The sequence below is a fragment of the Anoplolepis gracilipes genome, chromosome 4 (assembly GCF_047496725.1).
Source record: "Anoplolepis gracilipes chromosome 4, ASM4749672v1, whole genome shotgun sequence".
Taxonomy (NCBI): domain Eukaryota; kingdom Metazoa; phylum Arthropoda; class Insecta; order Hymenoptera; family Formicidae; genus Anoplolepis; species Anoplolepis gracilipes.
The window spans coordinates 13,542,462-13,569,283 of record NC_132973.1 but is presented as its reverse complement, the minus strand read 5'-3'; the positions used below and the strand labels follow the sequence as shown (position 1 = coordinate 13,569,283).

Below are 26,822 nucleotides of genomic sequence, written 5' to 3'. Positions count from 1 at the left end.
CTTTCCATTCCCATAATACTAGTCGGCACAATTCGAAAAAATCGCATCAAATATTACCGACATTAAAGATGCGCTGCTAATTATATGACAGGTGTTATTATATAATGCCGAAATTCTTTACGTCTCGATATATTGGTAACTTTTCGTAGCTTCACGCTGTTGCGTGTCTACTCGTGATATCAAAACTTCCTTCGTCCATTATGATTATCGTTCTACATGCAACGAGAGAGTGGAAAAAATAATAGATTCATCAGGTATTCATTAATATATAATAAGCGTTATATTAATCTTTGACAATCTTAAACATCGTGTACACATGCCCAAGCATTAAAGCATTTGTCGCAAAAACAAATCTTGAAATAAATCGGTCAAAATTATTTTCACTATTAATTTATAATATTTCACTTTGGTAATTAATATGAAAATAATAAATCAGAACAGAAGATTCGTAAATCGTGCGAATCATTTAAAGGAAATACATATACTTATTTTATAAATATTATTATTTAGAACATTACAATATATATTTTGTTTACTCTACTTTGCAATTTAAAAAAAAAGAAACCTTTTTTTCATTTGTCGAAATTAAAAATGTTTTGCGTTAATTATAGATTAAGATCCTTTTTCCGTTATTTATATAGTTTAGATCTTTTGTCTTATAAATGTGTTAAATAACAAAAAGAATACTGGCTACAAATATTCTTAACGATGCTAACGATACTAAAGAATTACTGTCAGGAAATTATTAGGTGAATTAACCTTAACGTAATGGTGTCTTAAAAATCATCTTCACCCGCGGATCATCGAGGATCACAGAGAACATTGTTAACAAATATTAAACACACGCGATTAATTATAATACAATAATACGGAAACACGATGTTGCGTTCAGCGAAATTCGTCTTCACTCGCGATTCACGAGATAAAATGATCGAAGAAAACGTACGGGGGGGGGGGGGGTGATACCGGTTACGTCTCGCGAAATAGTGGCTATCGCGTGAAATATCGTTCGATTGCGGTATACATGCGATGAGTCACCATCTTTACTTCGATGTGAAATAGATGTCGCGGCCTTGATTGTTCTCTGTGATCCTCTGTGATCGTTTTCGACGGAGATTTTCAAATATGTATTGCGTTGCAAAATTGAAATGTATCACTTACGATTTACGATAATCTGGCGCACGGTATCGCGATCGACATTCCTGCCGACATTCGCCACAAGTCACTATTTACCGATAAAATCACGGAAAAATACGCGGATTGACAAGTACATACGTCTCGACGCTAACGACTCGCGGTGCGAAATGGCGAGCTGTCGCGTGTTAAGTTTCGTTCGATTGCGATCTATGTATAACGTCATCTTCATTCGAAAATTTTTTGAGGGATTAAGTTGGATGCACTTGGTGCGCTCTCTTTCAGTTTTCTATATTTGCGATTAATATATATATATATATATATATATATATATATATATACTGAAAATTGAGAAAAGACGCGCTTGCATGATGCGCTCTTGGTGCGTATCCAATCTCGAATTCGCTTTTACGTGAGACGCATGATCGAAACAATATATATTTATCATAATTGATTACTTACCGCTGTTGCGCGATGCAATGCGAAATAGACAGCTTAGGCTGTACTCTGCATCGCATCGTTTCACAGAGATTTTCAAATATTATTGCAAATTTATTAAAAATATCCGACTAGTTTACGATAATCCGGCGTACGCTACCGCGATCGATCCTCCAGTGACATCCGCTTTCAACCGCGAGTCGCGACTTACTCGTCGTTCGTCGTTGATAGAACCGCGAGCGCTGAATGCACCACGGAGCGAATTTCACCACGTCTCGACGCTGAGGACTCGCGGCGCGAAATGGCGGCTATCGCATGAAGTATCGTTCGATTGCGATCCATTGTACATACGCCTTGCCATCTTCACTTGGAAATCTTTTAGCGAATTTCGGTTGGATGCACTTTATTGCGCACCGATGCGCGCTAAGTGCGCCCTCATTCAATTTTCTGTATTGGATTGATATTGAAAACTAATGTAGAAGAAAACTGAGGAAAGACGCGCCCTTCATGCGCATCCAGTCTCGAAAAATTCGCAATTTATTTAAAATAAATAAAATTAGCTCTTGAGACGCATGTGTGTGATCGGAACAATATATTATAATTTATTTACCTGATACTATATCGCGCGATGTGATGAAAAGTAGACAGCTTTTGACTGTACTCTGCATCGCATCGTTCGCGAGGGAGATATTTTTTTTTTTTTTTTAAATATTGTTACAAGCATTATAAAAATATGCGACTAGCTTACGATAATCCCCGGCGTACAGTATCGCGATCGATCCTCTTACGCGACATTCACTTTCAACCGCGAATCTCTCACTCTCTCTTTAACGGTGAAATTATGAAAAATATAGAGCGATTTCGATACACGTCTAAACGCTAACTATTCGCGACGCATGATGGCGATTGTCGCATCGTTCGATTGCGATTCGTATGTTATTGCAAATATTTACATCACGTATTACCGTTCGTACATATTGACACTCATTATGCGACCATTTCAATATATATATCTCCTCGCACGTCATTTCTTCTCGATATTCCCGAGATGCGTCATTATTTACGATAGCAAAAAGTAAAAGTTTTTTTTTTTAACATGTAATTGAAAAACGCGTCGCATGTTAACAGCAACTTTACGACGATATGTCGCGAAAGTGACGGGAATTGACATTTGAATGTGCACGTTGTCTATTATGCAATGTATTTGCTCTTGACCGAAATCTGAAATTGCAGAGAAAAATATGACCGATTATAATCACATGTCTCAATAAATTCGACAATATTATATTTTCGATAACAAATAAAAAACAAATGGTCGTATTAAAAATATATCTCGATTAAACTAAAATAAATGTTTCAATAATTATCATATTTCTCGCGTGTATATTACTATATATATATATATATAACGGAAACATCTATTTCCATAACATAAACTAATAGTATTATTTATCAAATGTCATTATTACATAATCGTAGTAATTATTTTAAAAAGTGGATATACTAACAATAAGTATAATTTATCTAGCTCGCAGATGAACGCGATAACGTTTGTCAGCACAATCGCGTCGCGCTGTTTCGACTCTTTATCGCTAATATCCCTTATTCTGTTCTTTTTTTTTTGTTTTGCTCTTTTCCGTCGATCAGCTGAAAGAGCTTTCAGCTCGAAAACGCGGTGAATCAACATCGAGTCGATGGGTCACGATCAACCCGAGAGAGGATTCCTCGATGTATTAGACATCGGCTATCGGCGTGCCAATCGACCATTTTGATGCACGGCAGCGCTTCTTTGCTTGCGAAACAAACAGAGGCAATTTAGAAATCCTGGATAGACTCGACAGAGAAACCGATTTTATATTCCCCGCCTGCTGTTTTCCTTTTCTCTTTCCCTTTTCTACTTGGCTCTATTCGACCTAATCCCCCGTCCCTTTTCCACCCCGGTTTTCTTTACGTCCGGAGTCTGAGATTTTTCCCATTAACCCACTACTGTCCGAATTTACTTCCCGCATTTTTACAGAAATTCGAGCTCGCGATCTTCTATGAGAGAAAAGAATAAACATTCCGCCCTCTTAAATATTTTAAACGATCGTGAATTAAACGTGTAATTTATCCAAATTAAATTCGAATTAATCTAAATTGATTTTACCCGAGAGATTAAAGTCTCGAGGAAGGAAAGGAACTCTGGGCGATATGAAAAAAATTATAATCTCAATAACTTGACATGCTAATGTAACAAAAGTGCAACACGCATAAAAATATAATTGTACACGAAGTCGGGAGTTAGCTTACTATAAATTTACTTTTAAGAATAATCACTGTAATTCTTTAACACACATACGCGTAAGAGAAACAACGGGTTTCGAAATTGTACAAGGACAGTGCGTCTTTTCCCTACGTTCGTTATTCTTGTGACACCCCACGTTTTCACGGAAAATTTAACCACCGCACATTTTACCGCGCTTTAAGCTACCAGCTTATACCTCGAAACGCATTTCGTATGAACGCGAATCCGAGCAACCACCTTCCGTAATGTCGGTGCATGTTGCGTGATTTTTTTCACCACCGTCCACACAGTTTCTGAAAGTAGCGTAAACACACACGGGCGAGCATTTAATTAGACTTCTAGTCTAACTCGCAAAAACCTACCTTCGTTCGTAATTAGCTTCGTCGACCGTTGTCGTCGCACGTCGCTCTTGGGAACCGTAGATAAATAATCCGGTCATGCGAATCCACGCGTACCGCAAGAACTCCAGGACAACCACCGTCCAGAACATCAAGAGCCATAACACGCGCTGCAACGACATTTCGAACGCTAAATTGAGACGAGTGATATTAATGCGCAAATAGCTTTTTACAAAATTTCTGTGCGTATATACGACGAACAATACCACAGATAAGCGTAACAATGAAATTTGATCTGTATATTCGATTTTGAATTGGTTCAATTCTACCATCTGCTGTATAGATTTCAATAAATACATAACATTTCAGTAATTTAAACGAATTGAATTGATCGCAATTTAATTGTTCAATATTGTATAGTAACTGTAGTTAGTAATACGTTTCATTGTATTTATTTCAAATTTAATTGAAATTCTGTAAAATCTCTAAAAAAGATACGTGAAACGGAACATAATTCAACAATAACTTGCCAATATCTCGAAACAGAGTTTTATTGCGGGCTAATCTGCGGAGCTTTTCGTGCAAACATATTCTCTTGTCAAATAAATACAATTGACAATATTTTATTTTACGAGCATTGCGAGTTACAACCACAAATCCTGATTATACGTATAAATGGCGTGCAATTCGAATATAAAATATTTGCGACCGTGGTGACAATTAGAGAGATCAGACAGACATACTTTGCAGAAATATGTAATACGTATCGTTGATGCTTCGTCCAAACATTCGTCCAAACATTCGTACAAACATCGAGACACAAAGAGAATACAATGAATCAAAACCACAAAGAGGAGACACATGCGTTCTTGCGACTCAAAGCGATCCCGCGATAGCCGCGTATATCGCTGGACTATATGTATATTTCGGTGAATTTATATGCTAATTTGCCGTGCTCGTCGAGATTAACTTCCTGTTCTAGTTAACCGTCGCGAATCCGCGAGAGCTTGACCCAAGCCCCGTATCCCCGCGACACGACAAAGTCGCGCCGTCTCGCACAATCGAGCGACGTAAACATTGTTGCTATACCGCACCGTACTGCGAAATTCCGCCAATTGGGCAAATCCGATTCCAGATGTCCCGCAAAAATGCACCTCGTTGTCTCGCCCGTGTTGTCCCCGTCAATCTCGACTTTTCCTCCGCGCGCGCGGTTTTCCTTCAATTTTCCATTCAAAACGCGAAAATAAACAATGTTTCTAATTTATTTCGAACACTTGATTCATTTTTAATTTATTTATTTATAACACTTGACACATGCCTCACCGAAATTTGGAAAATTTTCTCGATATTCTTTCAGTAAAAATAGTTCAATAATATGGGATATATATTGTTTAAATATTTTTACTAAAAAGATGTCGAGAATATATTTCAGATATTTCTAATTTAATAATTCGAAATAAATAAATAACAATATTCAGATATTTCTAATTTAGTTGTATGTAATTAAAGCAGCATGTATATATATGTATGTATGTAATATAACACAAGTAATCTATGTGGATCATTTTATGTGGACCAAGCTTGGATAAAGCTTTTAAAAAATGTAAAACTAATGAATGGACCATATATTGAAAACTCAGTTATATATCTTGTATACGATATTCGATTAAAATGATGATTTTTCCTAAAATGGTGAAATAAAGTTAAAAAGAGTTATTTCATGTGTATATGCAAAACTATACATTGCACTTTTACAATTAATCAACGTTTATTAGCATTGAATTTGTCATCGATAAAAACTTACGAATAATAAAACGGAAAGAATTTATATATTTTACGTAATAAAGACAAATGGAAAAAAATTTGTTGCTTTAATGTGTTTACTTGTCAAGCAGTATTTTGATAAAAATATTTATGCGCTAAACACTTTAAAACTGTTTGCGCTGCATAGAAAACATATAATTCAAAGTATTGTCGATACCAAACAAGAGAAAATACTCACGCATTCTACCTTTTCGTTCTACTGCCTCGTGAGAAAAATCTCTTCCCCATGTTTGTCGTATCCGCTTTACGTGTGGTGTGTTATTTTTATCGCTCTGTTTTGCATGTATACATATATACATATATATAAATATAAACTATGATACTTTTTATTTATACTTGAAAGAATTATTTTTGATATTATCTCTGAGTGTAATGTCTAAATTTTTAAACACATAAACATCATCTATTTTTCCCCGTACGTCTTTAAATATGTAATCCTGAAATTCCAATTACTGATGAATTTACTATTTTCACATAAAAATGTAATTCTGTTGGATCGATATTGGATTAATCTATTTTACAACGCTTGCAAGCACAGTCGTTTCGATATAAATGATCTGAGAAATAAATAAGGCGCGAAAATGTGTGTATAAATACCACAGTCGCCATCTGTGATCATATTTTAAACTAAATGTTCCGAGATTTATATTTGTCGATAAGATAAAAAAATCATGGCTAGTAATCATCAAATTAATGACACACGCGATAAAGAAACGTAATATTTTGTTAAAAATATGAAAGATTTTTTAAATAAAAGTGTAAGCTCATATATTTTGTCGATGTCATAGAATAATCACGATTCTCATTAATTTGCGAGATAGAAGCAAGCAAATCTATATAAATCCTTGTTTATTTATAAGAAATGTAGCAAATTTTATTAAAATCGCTATATATATATATATATATATATATATATATATATATAATCATAGAGTAGAATAAATGTAAAATATAAAGACATAATGCATGTATGTATATCTTAAAATAATTTTTTTCGAAAAGTTAACTGCAGTAGCCGCTATGGGGAATTAAAAGGACAATAGAAGAAGGATATAAAACATCTTACCCCTGTTTTCTTTCAGACTTACTGTTCGAGATTTTATTAATCTACATATCCAATAACAAAAATATATCATCGTAAGAAATGAAATTAAAGATAGGATCGCTTATTCTCGCCATCGGGCTCTATGAATATACAATCCACTGATGACGATTATTAATTTCTTCTACCGTTTAAAACAAATGGGCAATGACTATATTATCTTTCTCTTATTTATACATTAACCAGACAAGCTCATCAATTATACAACGACGATATAACAACGATACAGTTGCTGACACTTGGACGATTTGTATTGAATTACAGTGAAAGAAGTATCGGAAAGCATGTCAGAGATCGATCCAATTTATATGCGAAACAAACGGATTATATATGATTTCTAACAATGTTATATAAACTTTTTATTGTTAATAATAATCTTATTTCGTATATTTCGTTAGAAGTGAAGGGACACACGAAATTGACGGCGGACCCTCGATAAGAGAGAAAGGGGGAGTTTATATAACGTTTAAATCATCGATTTAAATATCAAGTGGGCAATGAATGTTTCTTGCATTTTTTTTATCAATAACATGTTTTCACGTATTTTCCGATATGCGAAAAGCACGCTGAAAATCTTCTATTGCAATATGCAAAGTACTCAATTAACATCTCACTATATAAAAATGTATCTCCTTTTCCGCCAAACTTGTAGTATTCCCGATATAAGAAACAATTACTTTTACATCTATCACGAGTAAGCATATGTATTTTATCAACGACACATTTATCATTTACGATCCGCTATGATAGATCTTTTGTAAGCGTAACGATACTGATCGCAATCGTATACTTTGTGCTTAATCGAAGTGCTTGTGTTTATATACTTGATATCTTCAAAGAAGTTTCTACGAATATGTGCTTCTTTTAACTAGATATTATCGAAAAACTACTGAACACATTTGGACTGTAAGTATATTTTGCCTGCAACGCGCCGCGATACAAAGCAAACGCGATAGGTGACAATAGTTTTACAACAATTTAGAGAAAAATATAAAATGAGAAAAATTAAGAAAAAATGAAAAAAAGAAATAGCTTTTGTTATTTCTTATTAATATAATTGATTGCAATTATTTTTTATATAAAAAGGATAAATAATAAATAATGCAGATACATTTGTTCGCAATTTGAAGTGAAAATACAGTTATCTTAATCTATGTATATTTATTGCTATTAAAAACCATCTATTAAAGATGTAAGAGATAAGCTGTGACACAAAAATGTTTTTCGCATCAATTAACTGTTATGTAATTGTTATGGTAGATTTATCTACTTAGCAAATAAGATTTTCATTTCAATATTACGTCGATCCGTTTTCGGAGCCTTTATTGTAATGTAAGCAGATTTGCGACATGAAATTACAAAAATATAAGAATTAATTACGTACAGAAATTTTTGAAAAATATATATCAACAAGAATTACCCACTCTAAAATTTATACGTTATACAACTTTTTTTTTTCTATTTCGCAAAAACTCTTCGAGCATTTTCAACACACGACAAATCATTCGTTTAACATTCATAATAAAAAATAAATATATATATATATAATATACTTGAAAATAAAATAAAAATAAAATAATATACTCGATATAATACTATTCTAAAGAGAATCTCTCACACACATTATATAAGCTAAAGAAAAAAAGAAAGAAAAAGGATTATTCGAGATGTTCACAATCTCATTTATATAATATAAATGATGAATAACATCGCAATCTGTGAAGTATATTCAGTTTGGGAAAAAATAATATTCAGCAATATAATTTTTAATGCAGGTACATACATTTAGTATGATTAATTGACATTAATGCATACTCTTGTGAGAGAATTTTGGCAATTGAATTTTGTACGCAAAAACATATGATGCACGCGGTTGTTTTTATAAATTCTACGATTTCTAAACTAGTTAAACAAAACCATTCTAAGAATTGGATTGAAATATTAAAAATATTATTTTACTATTCACTACTCGTCAATAATTCAGATGAAACAATAATTCGGTTCTTCTTTATATTGTGCGGATTATTACAACAAAAATCACATAGAATATTGGACTTTGGACTTGTTATATGTATGCGAGAGAGAAAGAGAGAGAGAGAGAGAGAGAGAGAGAGAGAGAGAGAGAGAGAGAAAGAGATAGAGAGAGAGGGGGGGGGGGAGAGTAAATTTCAAAGTTAACTTTAAAATATATCGCCAAAGTTAAAATAAACCGCATTGAATTCCGTTGAATGATTTTATAAACATCAATTCCTTATTTTACATATCTCCTTTCGCATTGCACGCATTTAGAACATGACAATGCAATAAATGGTACGCTTATTTCGAGATAGATAAAAAAAATGGCAGTGACAACAAATTCATGCAACGATCAACGCAGTTAATTTAACTTTCTACCTACAATACGTAACGATACTGAGCATGTCGATGATAAATGTCGCTCATAAAGTTTCTATTCATTCTCAAAATCAAATTCAAATCATCCTCAGTTAAGGATTAATTTAATGATGTAAATTGTAAATTCCACTATCAGAATCCAAAGTCGCTCGAAAAGCGTTTATATATTTTTATTTTCTTCACATCGGGAAGTTGACGATTGTTTAAAGAAAGTAGCTCCAAAAATAGTCGTTCGAAACGCACAGCGTATATCATATAGAAAGCTCTATATAAACATTACCGATAACAATATAAGCGTTTTTCACACTAACAATTATTGATAAAATTAACAGCATAGAAATTCTATGGAAAATATAAACGATATTCAGCATAGCGAAAGTTCGATCCGATAAATTGGTTTATTGAGACGGATTAAGAAACTGACTTATATGATGAACGATATATTACTCTATAATCACATAGCTTTTGAAAGGCAGTACTGGCGCTGCTGTAAAAACTGGTCATTTCTCCTTAAGGTGATATATGAATCGGACTGTAAGTGCGGGCACAGGAACTGTTTAGAACACGATATTATTCGTCATAAACACATTGCCGAAAGATTATATAATACAAATTATAAAATAATATCTCAGAAAATATATTCAATGCTAAAAAAGTGAATCGTATTTTTGTGTATTTTTTTTTTTTTCTTCATACATACCATTTCGACAAGTTTAGCCGTTTCATGCAAGAGAAATCTATGCCCCTCAAAGCGCAATTATGATTTTATTTTGAAAAAACGGCTGTCAGAATATGCTATTATTAGTAAATTGATAAAATGTAAAAACGACCGCGCGACGATGATATTTTCTCCCAGCATAACTCTATGTCGTGGGTCCAACTCCGTCATGCGTATTTCCCTAATTGTCTTCTTAAATCTTGAATCTACAAACGCGTACTTCACGAAAGCGATCTCTTTAATACATTTGTTATTTCATATAGGTATCCTAACAATAGCCCGTCTCTTTCTCGCAAATATTTTTATATTCGTACTTTCATTCGCGCGCACACACACACACACACACACACACACACACAAATATCGCACACTGATACGCTTGCATACCACACATGTTTATCACATTCACTTTACACACTTGCTCTCAAAGGTCTTAGAGGAATATCTATTATTCACGAGTATAACGCTATACAATTGTAATAATTTAAAGAAATGTATTAAAAATTCGCGGAGCCATAGCAAGAGGTAGGACGATTTTTTGTAGATCGTACCTTCGATATGAACTATTGATAAATTGAACTAACAATGCACACTGATCACACATAAGTAATAAATCGTTGTCCAGTTTTCCTATTTTACATGCGAATAGTAGTAGTGCTGAGCCTTCGACGAGTAATAATTAAATAGAATGTTCTGTGTGATTGCAATATTAGTTTGTAATAGTTGCGACTATAAAAAAAAATTATTATTATTGAATGTAATATTATTAAAATATTATTGAATGCATATTTGGATGATACCATCGGCTATATCAGAATTATATTTATAGATACGAAACAACAGAATTTATCTTTTGTCTTAAACGCGAGATTATATTGCAATACGAGAACCATGCTTTCTATATGAATATATAATGTTATAAATTCAAATAAAATTCAGTAAAATCAAATACTAGTAATTTGCATTTCTCAAAGTATTGTTTAAATTCAGTGTTAGCACGTTTTCAGAAATTTTTACATATTGATTAAGTACATATTATAATGTAGCATCATTATAAATATGATGAATGTTTATTGAAATTACAACAGAGTAAATCTAATCTAATCTCTAACTCACATTAACCAAAGAGAAGCCTTAATCGAAAAAAAACTAGAATTAAACTACTTTTCGGCTATTTTGAGACACACCTGACCATATACTTCTGATCATATATCTTACTAATCAAAAGCAGGCAATTTTATACGAGGGCATTCGATATGAGCACAATCACTAAAAATCCGGTTATTTATTGACTCGCTTATTCTATGATTCGATTTAATGTGTATTTATTGTGTTTCAGATCATGCATTTATGGAATATTTTAACAATAATAATTAGTATCGCGCGCGCGCGCGCGCGAGTATAGAAAAAGAAACCAACAATATTACTCTACAAGAAGTAGGAAATCGGAAAGACACCGATATATAGTCTATTCATTGATGAAATTTGGACCACTGAATTAATAATAGTTGCTAGAATAATCATCAGTTAGTAGAGCATTGGTCAAGACACACAAAGAAGATGATTCCAAAGTGAACATCCAGTGAAATCTTCACTAGTATCCGTTCATTTCCCTTTTATTTTATTTTTTTTTTTATATTCGACTATGCACCGCGAAATTGTTGATCTCGTAATTGTCCATAGACAAGTTGTAAAATCGCCATTAAAATAATTGAAATATTTCTTTCATGTATAATGTCTAAGAGAGATTATTTCTATATAAAAGAATTAAAGGAGAAGGGCGCAAGGGGTAATAGTTATTTTAGTTACAAATGAATAGTTATGAAACTATTATTTTATACTTATTCTATTAAAATCTTCACTTATTCTTTTATTACAGCAAGTAGATATTAGATTTTAATAACTTTTAATAACTATTACCATCACTTTTGATTTACATAGGAATAAAAATTTATGAATATTATCTAATAAATAAAACAGAAGAAATATTTCAACTATTTAACATCGCGACTATGCATTCCTTATATATAAATTATCATTTTAGGAAAGTGCGCACATTTTTTCTTTTTTTCTCTTTTTTCTTCTACATAGCGCTAGAACGTCTTCGAATTATATATTCTCTCATTTAAATTATTTGCTAATTATCTAATAATTTTCTTAATTACTAAAGCCGCGCGTAAATGGTAAAGGAAGTGGGTACCGATGTAGCAACAGAATAGCAATGATAACAGCGATATCAAGGCAGTTTCGCATCGACCGAATAGTTACTTGTCTAATCGAACGACAGCTCATAATCGGACCAATCAGAATCGTCGGAATCTGAGAAGAAAGGAATATCTTCTAAATCGAGATACATCCAACGATCGTCCCTTTCATCGAGGAAATCCCATAAGATCAGTTGCTGTAAATAGTGCAAAGCCGTGTTGTCACGTCTACTCATATCAGAATGCAATATAAAGTATATGGTATCAAGTACATGGATGTAGCTCGACCATTTGATTCAAAAAGAGTATTATATCGCTTGCTCCCACATTTTACAACATGAAAAGCGCATTTGTCGGCGTTTTTAAATGCGACACGATCGAATGCGATCAAAATATATTTTTGCAAACAATAAGATAGCCACACTTACGTGCAAGATGTCAATATCTGCATCGGCAGTATTGCGCCTCTGTCGAACCGGTGGGCCCACATCTTTCTTAGTTCCATCGGGAAGTGCGTGAAGATAGAAACATTTATTGCCAAACGGACATTTGCCACGACCCTTGTTGAAGTACTTGCAATCTTTGGTACTACAAGAAAAATAACAAAATGTTAGAGAACACTAACAACTGAGATAGAAGCAGATTACGATCGATCGTGATCACTCTTTACCTTAAGGCGCCCTTATAATCTCTTATCAACTTTTCCTTTTCTTCTTTTGTGTCTACCCAATACATACTAGGGCAAACAAAATCTGACGGGATACGACATTCCGGACATGCTCTTATGATTTTATTGTCGAACTGTTTAGCTTGACGCCACTTTCTGATGCAAGTTAGACAGAAGCAGTGATTACAATTCGGCAATATACCGAACCTCTGTTCTCGCGATGACTTCTCCATTATTGTTTCAAAACAAACTCCACAGGATTTCTCTTTGCTGCGTTGGATGGCAAAAGATAATTCCATATCTGCTTCGTGCTGCTTCACACATGCCTGTGTGTCAAAACATTAATTATAATTTCTTTACAATTCAAAATATCCAATATATAGTATAATCCATATAAAATATTATAAATTATTTTCTCAGAAATTCTTAAGAACAGCAATAAAATCCTTTTTTGTCAAAATTTGTTGAGACATATTTATTAGAAATGAAAATATCATTATAAGGAATTGAAATATCCAAGCAAAAGGTCTGCGAAACAAAAGGACAACTTCTTTATTTTTATAAATGGAATTAAAAAATTGAAATAAGAAAATCATTTCATAACTATTATGGATATTATGGATCGTTTCTCAATTTCATTAAGAAATATTGTATTACAGGCTTGAAACAAAATAAAAAATTCAATAATAATTTAAGTTGTTTCTAATTTTTACTTCCTAGCTTAGAAATGTATAATATAATTTAAATAAATTTAGATAAATTTAATATGGAAACAACAATTATGACTTACATTTGTATGTTTCTTCCTCAATTCTTCACTGTGTGGATGAAGGGCTGCACGGCTGCATAATTCGCAAATGTCACCGTGAAGATATGTGCAATTTATATTTCTACAAATTCCAGTTGCTTCTGAATATGGACACAAAGATTCTAAAGAAAGATTTGAGGCTTGACCAGATGGATTAACAGCTTGCGCATACGAGACTAGCTTTGATGTACTCGTTCCCGAAGCAGATGTTCCGTCTGTAGAAGATGATCCAGCGATCGGAGATACAGCTGTAGGTACAAACTCGGGCGCTTTTACCCAATCTTCAGCAGTACGTTTATCAGTTTTTCTATAATAAATAAACAAATATCGTAAATACAATCTAGTTGAAAAAAATGTAAAAAATATATATTATAATCAAAAGTATATATATATACTACAAACAAATGTATTATATAATTATTACAAAATCTATTAAAGTATCATAATTATTGTAATAAGGATTAATGTGTCGTAATACATATACAATGCTGTATTTAAACTTACTTATTTTTCGAAGAGTTTGCTGTATGCTGATCCGAGGCAGAATTTTCTATCGCGTTAGTTTGTGTAACATCGCTATCCGTAGTATGGCGAAAACGGCATTGATTGCCAAATTTACATATGCCTTGTTTGAAGAAGCGACACGTGACAATATAGCCAGGACTATTAGTTAGAGTTGTCACTGTCTCATTGACATTTGCATCGTTTCTAGTCGCTTGTACATGCCGATATCGACAGTTGTTCCCCTCTCGACAAGTACCATTCTTGAAGTATCTAAAATTGAAAATGTGAATTATTATAGCAATAGGGAAAGGAGTGTGTATCTATAAATGACAGCATGTTTGGTTGTGCTTGAAATCGTCAGGAGACTCGTAACGATATACAGATGGACATATTCGTCAAGTGTCAATATTTATATTATTGTATATTTATATATTCATCCACCGAACATCGCTACGACTCTACAATGTGCTTATTGCTAACCTCTCCATCTCTATCTACGTGAAGCTCGATCATACACAAGATAACGCCTTTCGCGCAATATCTCGCTACCGGTACTCGTGACGCGTAACGTCTGGCACAACTTCTTACCGGCAAACAACACTCTGCGTCCAATTGTCGGCCATTTTCTCGCTCCTCCTCCGTCGTAACGGTCGCGATGATGATCGACGACGCGTCGTTCCTCGGATGATGGGTCGTGCGAGCGTTCGCCGTAGGGAGAGCGAGAGAGAGAGAAATGTACTTTTCCAGAGGGCCGTTCCAGCTTTCAGATGACGGCAGCGACTCTTTTACGGATAAGCCGGAAAACGTTACGTACCCAAACCGCACAAAACACACACCCCTGGCGCGAGAAAGAGAGGACACGCTTCAGTCGCGCCGCGCATTAAACGCACCTCGAGGAGATGCGCGATGTATATGTCATACACGAGCACGAGTTCACGCGCGCGCGCGCGCGCGCGCGTATGTGTCTATCAGTCTATCCGTCCTTCTTATCTGCTCGCTCTCTTCAACTCGTGTAACGTGTCGCTTTTGTGACCGCACCACTTTGCACCCGTGTGGCTCGTGTCTCGTGTTGCAGGGTTCCAGTATGAATTTATAACCGTTCGCGATTATCGCCGAACACGATATTTCCACCTCTTCTCTATCGTCTGATTTTATTGAATCGCCGCGACGTTCCCCTTTGCGTTACTCCATGTGTACCTTTACTCTTTTTTTAATTTCCATTTATTCATTGCTTTTTATCTTCCTTCACCGCGAAATTTTCCTCTCAGAAACGTTCTCGATCTTCCACGTGATGATGGTTATTAATAATTATAAATTAATGAGCCTTCATTAAAAGCGGACAGAATAGGCCAGCCTCTAATATAATTATTTGTCTCTAATATAATTTTTTTGACGCGCGATATAAATATGTATCGGTTTTTCTAAGCTGTAATTTCGTTAATCGTAATCTTTTTTTTATCGCACCTTTGTAACTTGAGCAATTCTAAAACAGAGTGTCAGAGTGATATGAGATGCGCACGATACTCACATGGGAGATTTACACGCGAATACTTGATATTTTATGCGCGGTCATTGAACTCGACCGAGTTGCTGTGTTTGTTGATACGCGCTGAGCGTATATCATTCCACAGTAAGCTAAAACTAGACAAAGTCACGTAGCGATACTGCGTCATCTGTTTCTGAAGAAATTGCAAAGATATAACAAAATAAATAAATAAATAAAAATAATAATCCACTGATCTCTGCAACAAAAATACCGTTAAATATACTCGTATAATACATTCCGGTCGAGATCCGTCCAAGGGTGCGTTCGAAAATCTTAGGCCGGATTTACAATAGGTGTAGTAAGCCTTAAGCCGTAAAAAATTGACCAATCACAGTTAAATGTGCGAGAAGAATAATGACAAGAATATAATTAGTTAATTTCTTAAGGTTTACTACACCTATTATAGATCCAGCTTTACTTGTGGGATAGATTATCATATTGAATTGACATTCAGAAGAAAGAAAGCTTTGCTTCTTTTGTCCTGATTAATTATAAACGCTATTTTTATATATGAAAAAAAAAATATTTATCACAGCATTAAAATTATAAGTTAGTGGCAATAATATTTTCTACAGCGTCAAACTTTTTTTCTTTTATATTATATCATAAAAGATTAATAATTATTGCTACATATTATGCCTGTATTATGTAATTACTAGAAAAATTCTTGATTCATTAAACGTTACATAAATTTATTTCTGTCAAGAAATTAAAAGTTGACGTAAAATTAATTGTATAAATATATATTTTATATTTGAACAGACCTTTAAGTGCACTTTTTTTAACACATGCTACATATATGTATTTTTAACAAATAAAATCTTTTTTTATTATCAGCGTAAAATGATTTGCATCACGATTGTTGCGCTTCTTGTTATTTTTCTTCTTCGAAACCAGCTCTGACAGATTCTGACTTCCCCAAATGAACGTTCCATGAAAGGAGTACTTACATCGCGCGCAAACCGCACGAAAACCGGCGTTCATCTGCGCGTCATCGGACTTCGATAATCGCGTCGCTCAGTTTCGAACGAATCGCGCGAGTCATCGACGTCTCATCTGTCACTATTTTCGCGAGTAGCATACGGTTTTTTTCCCGAATGTACGTGATATTATTTGATTCATATATACATGACATATTTTCAATGTTTCGTCCCATTGATGTTTAAAGACGACGTTTCGACGACCGATTAACAGGTAGAGAAAACATGGCGATGCGAACAGATCTTTTTCATAACCTAGATATTATTTGTAACAAGCTGTTGATATTATAGTTCGCTTATGTGTATACGAAATACTTTTTACACGTTATTTTGCACTGTATAAAATACTTCGTTACTTGAGACTTTTCTTCTCATTTTCAATCTATCATTCACTTTTATCGTAGGCAAAAAGTTTTATCCACGAATCTGCCATGAATGCTGTCATACTTGTATATGTTACATTATTATCATGTGTGAATTGTGAAAATGTTTCTACATTGACATTTTTAGTTATTTTGTAATATTTAACTTGTATTTTCGTAACTCAAATTATTATTTTTTATTATAAACTTAAACATGAATTTATGTGAAAAAATACCTTTTATATGCAATTAATAACAAAAATATCAATTTTTTTATTATCAAAATTTATCATATATTTTTAGATACACAAAGGATAAACGTGAAACTAATGTAAATGAAAATGGATTCCGAAGACAGTTCAGTATCTGCAGATAAGACTGATGTCTCTCAGTCAGAAATTGACAACTCTAAAAGTAACGATAATAATACTGAAAATATTATTGAGGAAGTTCCCGAAAGAAATAAAGAATCTGATAAATCATCATCTGATAAAGATACTGTGGAAGTGCATAATGAAACAAACAAACAAGAAACAACAACAGCTTTTGAAAAAGATGCAACTCCATCAAATATAGCTGATAAAAATACTACAAAAGTGGATAGTGAAACACACGAAGAAGAAACTGCAATATTTTCTAAAAAAGATACAACTCTATCAAATATAGCGAATGAAGATACTGCAGAAGTACATGGTGAAACAAATAAAGAAGAAACTGCAATATTTTCTAAAAAAGATGCAACTCCGTCATGTATAGAAACGAGCAATTCTCCTACATGTTTACAAATTATTGAAAAAGATAAAACCATAGAAAATGAGATACCATTATTGGAAAAGAATACTGAGGCTATAACAACTGAAAAAAGTAATACAATTGAAAGTCTTTGTAAAGAAGGTGCACCTGTTAATGTAGAAAAGAAAACAGAACTAAGTACATTCAATTTGACAAAAAAACCTAACACAGAACATTCATTAAATTTTGAAGATTCATTGAATATATCAGAAAATACAGGAAATGACTGTGCAAAATTTACTAGTGTATGTTTAAATGAAACTTCATCTAAAGAAAAATCTAAAGATAGTGATATTCCAAATGAATCAAGTTTTACTGCAGATGATTTGCAAATATCTCAGAAGGATGTTGATCAGTCAAAAAAAGTGGAATCAGAATCTTCAGATAGTAATTTAGAAAATCTTGATAAAGATCTGTCTGAGAAGAACATTGAACCTGAAAATACAGAGTTTATACAATTTCCTCATGACAAGCACGACGATTCGCAAATCGAAGGTCAATCTATGGATGCAGAAGATCCATTTGGTGGTGACAATCTTACTTCTGAAAACATGGAGCCAGTAGAAACTGATAGTTTTGTTGTAGATGAAATTAGTTTTAAAAACTTATATGAACAAGGTGATAATTTACAGGATGCAGTTAATGCTAGAAACAATGATTCTAATAATGATAAACTTAATGTTGATTGCACATCAAAGGATCCAAAAGACACTGATGTTAATAAAGTTGTGGACAATATTGCTGAAAAATCAGATAATGTACAAACCACTATTCAATCTCTTGAAAGTGCAGCAATGGATATTGATTTCCAAGATACAAATAAATCTGAAACAGGAGCAGGAAGTACATCATCTACAAAAGCATCCACTAAAGTTAAACAGACTAAAAAATCTATGGAAGAAATTACACCAATGGAAACAGATGAGGAACAAACTGATGTATTACCAGGGCAGGATGACGAATTATGTATTATTCCAGATAGCATGAAAGTAATAATACCAAATAAATCAAGTAAAGCAATAGATAATGAGCAATGTGACTTTATATTTGAAGAAGAGGACATTAAAGATGAAATAATACAAAAATGTAATTCTGAACTTGACAAAGATGCTTCAGACAAGACTGAATCTAAATCAGTTACAGAAAATAAAAATAATAGTAAAAATAATACAGTGAGTACTCAGAATGAACCAACAATACAAATACAAGTTGCAACAACAGACGTTATTAACATTGACGATGAGTCAAAGAGCTCAGAAGTGGAAGAGATTACTACTAGAGAGACATGTAAGCAATGCAGTGAAGTAAGAATATGTAAAATTCGGGTGAAGATTGGTACAGAAAATTATCTTGTATGCTCAAAAACATGTAAGGCATTGTTCAAAGCAGCCAATAATAAAACGGTAGACATCCCAAGCCAAAAACCTACCACTCGACGAGAGAAACGTTGCGCATCTTGTTTACTAATTATAGAAGCAAATGACGAACGAAATCTTTCTTGGGAAACCATGGAATTTTGTAACGAAGAATGTTTGGGAAAATTTCAAAAGAAATATGGAAGTTATTGCAAGAATTGTAATGGTTCAGTTCAAGCTGTAAGTTTAGGCAAATATTGTGTGAGATTTGGATGCGACGTGAGGCAATTTTGTTGTTCAACATGTTTGGAAGAATTTAAAAAAGGTTTAAAAGTATGTAGTTACTGTCAGAAAGACATAAGTTTTAGTGCAGATGGTTTTCTCGCACCAGTTGGGGAGAAAGGACAATTTAAAGATTTTTGTGCCCAAGATTGTATGGAAAAATATTCGAAATTGAATTCTTCAGAACCTCCAACTACAGAAAAAAAGCCATGTAGTGTCTGTCAAGAGGTATGTACAATAGTTTTTCTAGAATTTCAAATATATATTCACATATTCTAAATGTGTCATAAACAATTTTTAAATACAATGAAATATTCTTTTTTATAGGAGAAACTTGTACACTGTGAAGTTCAGATATATGGTAGTACTCCAGTAGCCATATGTAGCGAACCCTGTTTTGCAGCATTTAAGTTTGTGAAACAAGTCAAACCTGAGCAATGCTCTACTTGCAAGAAATTTTTCGAATTACCAAATAAACAGCATTTCATCGTATTTTACGATAATGAGCCTCATACGTTTTGTAATAAAACATGCTTAAATATATTTATTATAACTAATAGAAAGATAGTTCCATGTAATTGGTGCAAAGTAAAGAAATATAACTTTGATATGATTAAAAAGGAACTAAAAACAGGACAGACTCTAATGATGTGCAGTTTAAATTGTTTGACACTATATCAGGTATTGTTATTTATTATATAATAATATTTAATGAGACACAAAATATAATTTTATAATATAATTTTAATATTTTTGCAGGTTTCTATCAATGCAGTATCTGCGAAACGAATTAACTGTGATTTTTGTAAGGAATATTCCTTAGCACATTATCATCTCACAATGTCAGATGCAACAATACGTAACTTTTGTTCGTACAACTGTGTGATGAATTTTCAAGCACAGTACACTAAATCTCCCATAACTATACCGTCAAGTGACGATCCCGTACCTACGGGTGTGCCCAAAAGGACTACATTATCACAAAAAGGTGCAAGTCAGACTGTTCAAAAATCCAATGACATGCAAAATAAAAAGACTATGCCCGTCATCTCTTCAGTAACCAGCCTAGCCGCGATAGGAAACGGACAAGCAAGCCCGAACTCGCAACAAAAGAGCATGGTTATACCTACAAGCGCGATATCGAATCAATCGGCGCAAGTTGTCTACAAACAGCAAGTTATTACTAGGCCACCTAGTCCAGTGAAGATTCAGAATAAGACGACTCAGTGTAAGCCTTTAGTACATACGAAAGGAGTTTCCGTACGTCCTCACCCTTGCACAAAATGGACGCAGACGACAGAGAAAGTTCAACAAGTGGTCGTACCGATACCTGTACCAATTTACGTCCCGTTTCCGATGCACATGTACAGTATGCCCTTTCCAGTTCCAATGCCTTTTCCACTGCCTATTCCCGTTCCTATATTCATACCTACTACGAGGAACAGTGCTAAGGGAATTATGAAAGATATTAAAAAAATACAAGAGAAGATACCTGCCGATCCGTATGAAGCTGAACTCCTTATGATGGCGGAGATGGTAGCTACTGAAAAGAAGACTAATGACAGCGATTCAGATTCGGTGGACGATAGGTAAGAAAAAGAATAAGTGTTTATATTATAGATTTAATAAAAGTATTTGCAACAAATATATTGTACATTATAAATGTCATTGTATTCTGTTTGTCTCATACACCAAAAGCACATATTTTTGTTTAGGGAAGGTGACACAGCTGATCAAGACAATTTACATAGTGATGGTTTCAGTCCGGAAGCGGTTGATTCCAATAACGCGTTTGGGGATGACATGTTGCAAATGGCATTAAAAATGGCAACAGGAGAATTAGACGAGCCGGCAGTCGATCTGGAAGCTGCCTTGACGCCAAACACGATTACGGCTACGCAAGCACCGTCGCAATCAGAGAACACTATGGATAATGATGGTATATCAAACAATATATGTTGTTTAGTATTCAAATATTGTATAGATTTTATTTGTATAGACAACGGGTTAATTAAAAACGACCTGACTAGCCAAAATTATTCAATTTATTTACACGACGTTTCGACCATATGGTTGTGGTCCTTTTCAAGTGTAACTATAAAGAAATGTTTTTTATTAAGAAATTTAACTCCACGATTAATCTACAAAGAGATACTGAAAATTTAAATAATATTTATGACAAAATTATAAAGGTCGTTTGAACTGTTTTCCTTTTAACATTGACAGTTTCGTTTAAAAACTCATGACATGACGTGTCTCCTTGTTTGTGTTCATCTCAAAATTAGAAACCATTGTTTTTAACTAAGTGACATATTTAATTATTCCATCATTAAGTTCTACCTTTAAACATGTCCCATTGGATTCTTTCTTCTCTTTCTTAATTTACGTGTGAGTAGACTAGTTTTATAACGCCATTATGTTGTATTGTTTGGCTTAAATCCGGTAAAAATTGTATCCATATATCAATGTTTGATCCGTTATTTATTTTCTTTATAGTTACACTTGAAAAGGACCACAACCATATGGTCGAAACGTCGTGTAAATAAATTGAATAATTTTGGCTAGTCAGGTCGTTTTTAATTAACCCGTTGTTTATAATTAAATACTAGCGACTTTAATAACTTATAATTTTATTTGTATAGATTCTTTAATAGGGTCTAAAACATTTACATCTTTAATTTTAATAATCTTTAATATCTTTGATAACATTGTCTAAAACTTATTTGCATCTTTAATTGTATATCTTTTGATTTTATTTACTTTGACTTTCGACCGACATTATGTTAACATTGTTAGTAATGTTTTAATTATTTTATTTACATATCTCTGAAAATGATCCTAAAGAGAAGAATCGAAATGTCTGATATTGTAATTATATTGATATTTTTGTTCTTTAATTTTGAATATATTCTCACATGTCCTTACGCCAATAAGCTCTGATTTTTGTTTTTGATCACATATTTCATTTGATTAGTAACTATTATTGTTACTTATTAACTGCAGAACCGATCAGTGTGATCACTTATCTTGAAAACGAATATCATATAGAAAATAAAATGTAGAATTATTTCTAATAATATATTTTTATGTAGTGCAATCGGAACGATTAATGGCTGCCTCTAGAGGAAGGAAACGTGTGATGCCGTATAAACCACGATCAACACCAGCCAAAAGAATGAGACGTGTCTCTGGTACAAATGACATGCCATTAATGCCACCACCGGAACCACAACCGCCTCCGCAGCCGCGTATTATGGAACCAATGGAAAAACCTGATGCAAATATGGCATTAAAATATACATTTGGCGTAAACGCATGGAGACAATGGGTTCGTAATTTTAGTTTATGTATAATTTAACAAGATGTGAAGATATATGTATGATATGGATAATCTTTAACTATAGGTAATTGGAAAGAATACCGAATTAGAAAAACAGATTACGCCAACTAGGAAAATAAAGTTGTTCAAAACAGATCTTTTACAACTTACCGCGGATGAATTAAATTATTCTTTATGTCTTTTTGTGAAGGAAGTAAGAAAACCGAATGGTGCAGAATATGCTCCTGATACAATATATTATCTTTGCCTAGGTAACAAAATTTCTTCATTTTATAATATATTTTTACTTCATTAAGAGTTTTAATATTGACATAATCTGATAATAATTGAAACAATTATATCAATTATTTCTTTTGTGAACTCTTGTTTTAGTCTCAAATAATCCTTTTATAAATTTATTTTAGGAATACAACAGTACCTGTTTGAAAATAACAGGATTGACAATATATTCACAGACTCATATTACGAAAAATTTACAGACTGTCTAAACGAAGTAGCGAAAAGATTTTCCGCATTATACAACGAAGCACGTGAGTATGTCTTATTATTCGTTGTGACTATAAAATTTTCATTTTTATCATGTTCATCATTTTGTACATTTTACTGTGTTACCTTCATTTTATAGAATATATAGTGACCAGAGTGGAGGAAGAGCACTTATGGGAGTGTAAGCAATTGGGTGCCCATTCTCCACACGTTTTATTAAGCACACTTATGTTTTTTAACACAAAACATTTTAATCTTGTGGTAAGTTTAATAAGATGGCTAATAAAGATATATAACTATTATTAATATTTTGTTATACAGTATTAATAAATATTCTTTTCAAAATGCGAATATCTTCTCAGACAGTGGAAGAACATATGCAGCTTTCTTTTTCTCACATTATGAAACATTGGAAACGTAATCCAGCTGCTCAACCTACAGCAATGGCAGGCAAAGTTCCTAATTCAAGGAATGTCCTTCTCAGATTTTACCCACCACAATCAGCTCTTGGTTAGTTTCAATCTATTTCATAAAATTATTCTGCCTAATAACTAATATCTATTTAATAATGATATGTTAATTTATTTACTAATTTTTTTAAAGAAGCTAATTCAAGAAAAAAGAAAGTATATGAACAACAAGAAAATGAAGAAAATCCATTGAGATGTCCTGTTAAGCTATATGAATTTTATTTGTCGAAATGGTATGTTTGGATATTATGAGTGAACAAAGTAAAATGTTAATTAATTTATTGCATTGATTTTAATGATACATTACATGCATTTTGAAATATTTCAGTCCTGAAAGTGTTAAAACACGAAATGATGTCTTCTACTTATTACCAGAACGCAGTTGTGTACCAGATAGTCCAGTTTGGTATTCAACATCGCCTCTTGCAAAGGAACATCTCATCAAAATGTTATATCGTATTAAAATGGTTAAAGAAATTAATGTAGCTTTACTGACAAGTTAATTTCATATATTACATTGATCTCTTGTACTGTTAAACAATTAAAAAAAAAAAAAAAAACAGGAAACAATGCAGGAATTAACTATTTTAACACTTTGCCATTCGAAAATTTTGAGCTTAATTCCGAAGTCTACAATGTTTTTATTGTATTTTGTTTAGCCATAAAGATAAACTTTCTGAGAGCTAGTATAATTTTAGAGAAAAATTATCTAGAATTGAATGAGAGATCTGTGAGCTTGGTTTTATTGTTAGTACAATAAAACCAAGAATTTTCTTTTAAAAAAAATCATATACTAGTCTATATTATATTTTGATTTTGTTCACTAAAATACAAGCGCACAGATCAATATATAAGACCGTTCAAAGTGTTAAAAAAATGGTGAAAAAAAAATGGAACAAAACTGACACGATATAGAAATGTAGGATTAAATGAATTTTCCAGTTTCTCTATTGTATATTTTTCACTTCCTAATAAAAAAATTCATTTGCCACAAGAAATAGCTAAGATTACAAATATTACGTTAATATGTATCATTATTTTACTTTAGCTATTCGATCATTCTGTTCTAATATGTGTTTAATTCTATATTTTATCTTTTTCGTTTTTTGTGATATACAAAATATACAATTGTTACGAAATTTTATGAAGTCTTGATTTTTTGCAGAATTACAATCCTATTATATGGGAAACAAACAAAAACTACTTATAATTATCGATGCAAGTTTGTAACAAAAAAAAAAAACAATTATATTTATTCATTCTATTTTCTTACATGAATTTAAGAAATGCTGTTCACTCATTTATCCAGTTTTCTGTGGACGTCTGAAAGTATGTTTATGTTTCTGTCTACGTTTAGTAATTTCCATTTCATGTAATTTTGTATATACTTCATTAAATATTTTATTTTGTTCCTCTTCGGGAATAGTTTCCCTAGTTAAAAAAAAAAAAAAAATTAGAACAAAAGTCAACATGAAATTAATGTTAAGAATATGAAATACAATAAGATGTTTTCTTTACCTGTATGTTTTCATTAAGTCATACTTTTCCCATGGTTTTGCAGCAGCTTTGGCTTTTGTAACACGTTTGCTATTGATTTTAAAGTTTATTTCTATACCTTTCAATTCCTGACGTTCCCATTTTTCCAACCAAGGGAAACCATTAAGAGGTATTTTGATGTTATTTACAGGAACTGGCGCTCCTTGTGGCAAATGTTCTAGTTCCATATCAAAGGAAAAAGTACTATACTCTGCTGGTGCATCCCGCAGATATCGCAGGTGTGAATCCAATCTTTTTTCAAGTCTAGATATTTCATGAATAACAATTCTAATAAGTGATGAGATTTCAAAGTAATTTATATATAAAATAGTAATAATCTCTGTATTTACCTGAGACAATCTATTTTCTGTATTGCAGGATCATATAATTCATAACATACTTCAACACCTTGATTATCAACTATATTTCTCAATACAAATGTAGATCTCAATCCAGTTCCTTTCCTCTCTATACATATGCCAACAAATTTATTGACTTTTCCAAGAGCATGTGGCTCAGAATAAGTCACAGCTAATACAGAACCAACATAAAACTCTGGTATTGCTATGCGTATTCGCCTCGCTAACATATCTATGCGCTCTAATTTCTCTCTGAGTGCATTGCGATATGTAGGATCTGGATCTGGTAAGAATTCTGGATAAGTAAATCGATATCTATCTGGAATTACTTTCTTTTGCTCAACATTTTGTTCTGTCATTTCATTATTACGCGATTCTCCTGTCGAATTTGAAGCAGTCGTCGAGCCATTTTTCCTACTTGCATTATCTGAAAAATAACATTTTTTTATAGTCTTAATTACTATATAAATTTTATAATTTAAACTTTACATAAAAATAATAGTACAATTGTGCTCTAATACATATCGTGCTTATAAACAATCAGATATGTAATAATAGAGCATTAAAAGATAACCTACGTAGTATTTTTGCTGCTTGTAGTCCATAGCTTCTATGAGAAAAAATTCTTAAAATTATAACCATTTTAAAAATTTTTTTATTATTCTGTCTGTATTGTGTTTATTCAAACACATTAAACATTTTTCTTTTTTAAATCCTTTAAAAAATTATTTTTTATTAGATATAAAAAAGTACATAACCTCCAATTAAATTCAATTTCACGTATATACACGTTTGATTTCAATCATAGATATAAAATTAAACATAGATAGCTTTTTACAAGAGAAATAATAGGTGATAAAGGCTGAATTCCATGAAGCGTACATGCGTACATTTTCTAT

The 26,822-nt window shown here is 32.6% G+C and overlaps 3 protein-coding genes across 8 annotated transcripts; 1 reads left to right on the top strand and 2 right to left on the bottom strand.

Moving 5' to 3' along the window:
* Nucleotides 1-257: 257 nt before the first annotated feature.
* On the bottom strand, nt 258-16,016 carry LOC140665012 (probable E3 ubiquitin-protein ligase makorin-1). Of its 3 annotated transcripts, none has more exons than XM_072890669.1 (7): nt 14,896-16,016; nt 14,416-14,685; nt 13,894-14,218; nt 13,107-13,429; nt 12,865-13,024; nt 4,219-4,364; nt 258-2,793 (listed from the first exon to the last, which is right to left on the bottom strand). In XM_072890669.1, exons 1-7 carry the CDS (start codon nt 14,901-14,903, stop codon nt 2,706-2,708), a joined length of 1,320 nt encoding a protein of 439 aa, XP_072746770.1. In that variant the 5' UTR covers nt 14,904-16,016; the 3' UTR covers nt 258-2,705. The 3 variants fall into 3 exon arrangements, with proteins under 3 accessions (XP_072746770.1, XP_072746769.1, XP_072746771.1); XM_072890668.1 differs by having other exon boundaries at nt 15,004-16,015; XM_072890670.1 differs by lacking the exons at nt 258-2,793; nt 4,219-4,364 and adding an exon at nt 7,090-12,633 and having other exon boundaries at nt 15,004-15,995.
* A 906-nt stretch (nt 16,017-16,922) lies between these two features.
* Woc (zinc finger protein without children) lies at nt 16,923-24,720 on the top strand. Of its 4 annotated transcripts, none has more exons than XM_072890649.1 (12): nt 16,923-17,155; nt 17,607-19,960; nt 20,060-20,413; nt 20,492-21,321; nt 21,496-21,671; nt 22,825-23,060; nt 23,137-23,323; nt 23,477-23,602; nt 23,698-23,819; nt 23,921-24,068; nt 24,162-24,261; nt 24,357-24,720. In XM_072890649.1, the coding sequence occupies exons 2-12, from the start codon at nt 17,639-17,641 to the stop codon at nt 24,529-24,531; spliced, it is 4,776 nt and encodes a 1,591-aa protein (XP_072746750.1). In that variant the 5' UTR covers nt 16,923-17,155; nt 17,607-17,638; the 3' UTR covers nt 24,532-24,720. The 4 variants fall into 4 exon arrangements, with proteins under 4 accessions (XP_072746750.1, XP_072746749.1, XP_072746747.1 ...); XM_072890648.1 differs by having other exon boundaries at nt 21,448-21,671; nt 24,165-24,261; XM_072890646.1 differs by having other exon boundaries at nt 21,448-21,671.
* On the bottom strand, nt 22,093-26,715 carry Mrpl19 (mitochondrial ribosomal protein L19). Its single transcript, XM_072890671.1, has 5 exons — nt 26,502-26,715; nt 25,915-26,350; nt 25,547-25,828; nt 25,302-25,459; nt 22,093-25,203 (listed from the first exon to the last, which is right to left on the bottom strand). The coding sequence occupies exons 1-4, from the start codon at nt 26,563-26,565 to the stop codon at nt 25,330-25,332; spliced, it is 912 nt and encodes a 303-aa protein (XP_072746772.1). The 5' UTR covers nt 26,566-26,715; the 3' UTR covers nt 22,093-25,203; nt 25,302-25,329.
* Nucleotides 26,716-26,822: the final 107 nt, after the last annotated feature.